Source organism: Pinus tabuliformis, chromosome 6 (genome assembly GCF_031772625.1).
Source record: "Pinus tabuliformis cultivar Carrire ecotype Pingquan chromosome 6, CPIR1, whole genome shotgun sequence".
In the NCBI taxonomy this organism is placed as follows: Eukaryota; Viridiplantae; Streptophyta; class Pinopsida; order Pinales; family Pinaceae; genus Pinus; species Pinus tabuliformis.
Window position 1 is genome coordinate 334,159,334 of NC_142292.1, and position 3,313 is coordinate 334,162,646.

General features: G+C 36.7%; 1 protein-coding gene across 1 annotated transcript; it reads left to right on the forward strand.

Moving 5' to 3' along the window:
• Window positions 1–2,375: 2,375 nt before the first annotated feature.
• Window positions 2,376–3,094, forward strand: LOC149258663 (uncharacterized). The gene is made up of 2 exons (XM_089372471.1): window positions 2,376–2,530; window positions 2,696–3,094. Exon 2 carries the CDS (start codon window positions 2,705–2,707, stop codon window positions 2,960–2,962), a length of 258 nt encoding a protein of 85 aa, XP_089228597.1. The 5' UTR covers window positions 2,376–2,530; window positions 2,696–2,704; the 3' UTR covers window positions 2,963–3,094.
• Window positions 3,095–3,313: the final 219 nt, after the last annotated feature.

Consider the following 3,313-nt stretch of genomic DNA (forward strand, 5'->3'; position numbering starts at 1 on the left):
ATTACAATTCACAGCCTTCATAGTCATGAATTAACACATTTAATTCAATGCGCACTTGCAAAGTGCAAAAGAGCAAAAATTAAGAAGTCTGAAACAAATTGTTTTCCGATTAATGCTTGGTTTGACGAGGAATGCAAAAAGGCAAGGAGAATGTGGAAAGAGTCAAACAAGGATAACATAAAGCTCAAAGCTTACAAACAATTATTAAGCAAGAAAAAGGTCGATTTCATGGTTTCAAGGAGGGAAGAACTAATCTTCCTTGGGAAAAATAATCCCAAATTATTTTGGAAGGAGCTCCAACCGAAAAAGATACAAATTGGAAATAATATTACAACTTCTAAATGGTTTGACTATGCAAGACAACTCTATGAGCAGGTTCCCAAGGTTGACCCTCCCCCTTGGTCAACACTGATACTGAACTCTTCACGATGCAAGAGGTAGAGATGGGTATCAAGAAGTTGGGTGTTGGAAAAGAAAAAGACTTAGATGAACTCCAAGAAAAATATCTAAAGTGGGGCTCAAAGATTCTTGCACCTCACATTAAAAAAATCTTCAACAACATCATACAACAAGGGCTCCCCATAGATTGGACAACTAGTCTGACAATACCTCTTTTCAGGAGCGGTGACATCAATAATCCCTCCAATTGTAGGACCATAATGATAAACCCTTTGTTTGCAAAGCTATTTGGAAGCATGCTAGAAAACAAAATTAGCAAGTGCGCAGAAGAAAGAGATAAGCGTGCTAAAGGGCAAGTAGGTTTTAGACCTAAACATTCCACAGTTGATCATAACTTTAAGGCACATCATTGAAAAAGTTTGGGAGAAAAAAGAAGAAGTCTTTTGTTGCTTTGTTGATTTCAGAAAAGTGTTTGATTCGATTCTTAGGGATAAGCTTCGACACATAATGAAGAAACTTGGGGTTCCTGAACATTTGAGAGCAACTGTGCATAGGCTGTATGAAGAGGTGAAAGTCAAAATTAGAACTTCAATAGACATTTCTGAAAGTTTTAGAAGCGATATCGGGGTCATGCAAGGTTGCTCACTGTCTCCTACCCTTTTTGGTTTATATATCGACAAGTTTGAGGAGTGGTTAAATTCGCAAGGGGGTGATGGTATCTATTTGGGCAAGTTTGTTATAAAGCTTATTGTGTATGCAGATAACCTTATTCTGATTGTTAAATCTACTCTTGGTTTGCAAGAGCACTTACTATCCCTTGAGCATTTTTGTAGAAGTGTGGGGATGCAAGTCAATATCATCAAAACGAAAGTAGTGGTCTTCTCTAAGAAAATAAAACATAACCAACATAAGTTTTACTTTGAAGACAACATTATGGAAGAAGTTGCGAATTTCAAATACCTTGGAATTGACTTCAACAAAAATCTAAGTTGGAATGGTTGTAGAAAGAAAAGAACTTTGGGGGGTTGAAAAACATTTTATGCTTTTCAAAATAGTTGTAGAGAGACAAAGTTATGGGATTGGAAAACCACTCTCACTCTTTTTGGGCTTCTAGTGATTCCAATGATTTTCTATGGTTGTGAACTATGGGCCAGCAATACATCCGACATGTAGTGGAGACAAATTGAGAAAATTCAGAATTGTTTGATTACAAACAAATTTAAGATTAAAAGCGCAGTTCCTTATGATATCTTGTTAAGTGAAACATGGACTGCTCCTATTGAAGCTGCTATGGTGCGAGTCATAAGGTATTTAAAAAAAATTGAGCAAATGGAAGAAGGTAGATGACCTAAGGTTGTCTTTAATGATAGATTGTGCAAGAGCAAAAAAACTTGGATGCAACAAAATAACAAATGGTTTAGTAAATGGGGTATTTGCTTGAACGTGTGCCCCATAAACAACAAAGAGATAAAAGCTTTTGTTATGGAAAAATTCCACCGGAGCTAGGAAGAAAGAAAAAATACTATATTGAAGTGTTTAATCCACTCATAGTCATCAACCAAAAGCATACATAGAGGCCAATATCTCTTGGAGAGCCACAATTCTTATTGCTCAGTTAAGGATTAATTCTCATCAACTCCGTTGTGACACATGCACTGGAAAAGGCCAAAGGAAGAGAGTGCATTTTTTGTTCTTATGAAAAAGTGGAAACATAAAAACATTTCATTTTAAAATGTGAAGCCTTGAAAGACAACAATGAAAGTTATGTAGATATACTGGCAGCTAGCAGGGATAATCTATTTAGCTAGGGGTTTGTCGAAAAGTTTGGAGCATTTCTTTTGAAGCTTCACTAAAAAAAAGCCGAATACATGGAGCAAATGAAAAAGCAATCTATCCTATACATTATCTTTAACTCATAATTTCTTTCTTTCTTTCTTACTAATTTAATGCCAAAATATATTTTAAATTAAAATTTATGCCAATTCAATCATTAAAGTACATATTTACAACGTTGACTCTTTACGTTTTTTCAGGGGCTAGTCCATTAACTGGCTGGGCTGAACTTTTTGCAAAGGCAAGTCCATTCACTGGCTGAGGTGGAGTTCAGAGCAGCATACCAATCCCGCTCAAGGTAAGAATACTTCTAAGGTTATCCAATGCGGGTTTCGTTGTCAGGGTTTGAATTGGGAGGGTTTTTTTATTTGTAATTCTGCCATGAAATTGCTGTTGGATTTGAAGGCATAGTGATCTGGCTATTGAATTTGAAGGCATAGTGTTCTGGCTATTGATGTCTTAGATTGGATCCATGCCTCCGTCGTGGCAAGAGGCGGTGCCGTTTGGACTGAATGATGGATCTGAGTTCCCTGCCATGACCGCCTTTCAATTACCGAGAGAACTCCTGCCTCTTCTCACGCCCGCTGCAGCCCCTGACCCCGCCAGGATTCAAAACATGGTGCAGGAGATTATGCCTTTGGGCGTTGTCCCACTTAATTTGGTCAATAATGTCGCAGAAGCCATTGTTTTTGGGATTCAATCAGCCCTTGCCCTGCAACGATTGAGATAGTAAACACAAGAATTGGATAAGTTTTGCAGAATATCTAGGGCTTGAATTTACGATCAATTCGAAGATTTATATATTTGAAATTTCCATCGCAATTACAAGTTGGTTCCTTTGCATGGTTCGGAGATACATCTACACCCATTAATGATAAATGTTCTTTTTTTTTTTCGGTTTTATTTTAATTTTTAAATCATTTTTTTAACAGAAAACTAGCAAACAGAAATGAAGCTTCATCTCAATTCCTAGATAATAAAGTTAGATTTGTAGAAAATTTCACCCGAGAAATGTTGCTCTTTATCGGAGAAATCTTGTTCTTTCTAGAAAAAAATGTTGTTCGTTATCGATTGGTTTGTG

What these genes read in the sequence shown, in the direction of transcription:
- LOC149258663 (XM_089372471.1), top strand. Translation starts at nt 2,705, where the DNA reads ATGCCTCCGTCGTGGCAAGAGGCGGTGCCGTTTGGACTGAATGATGGA.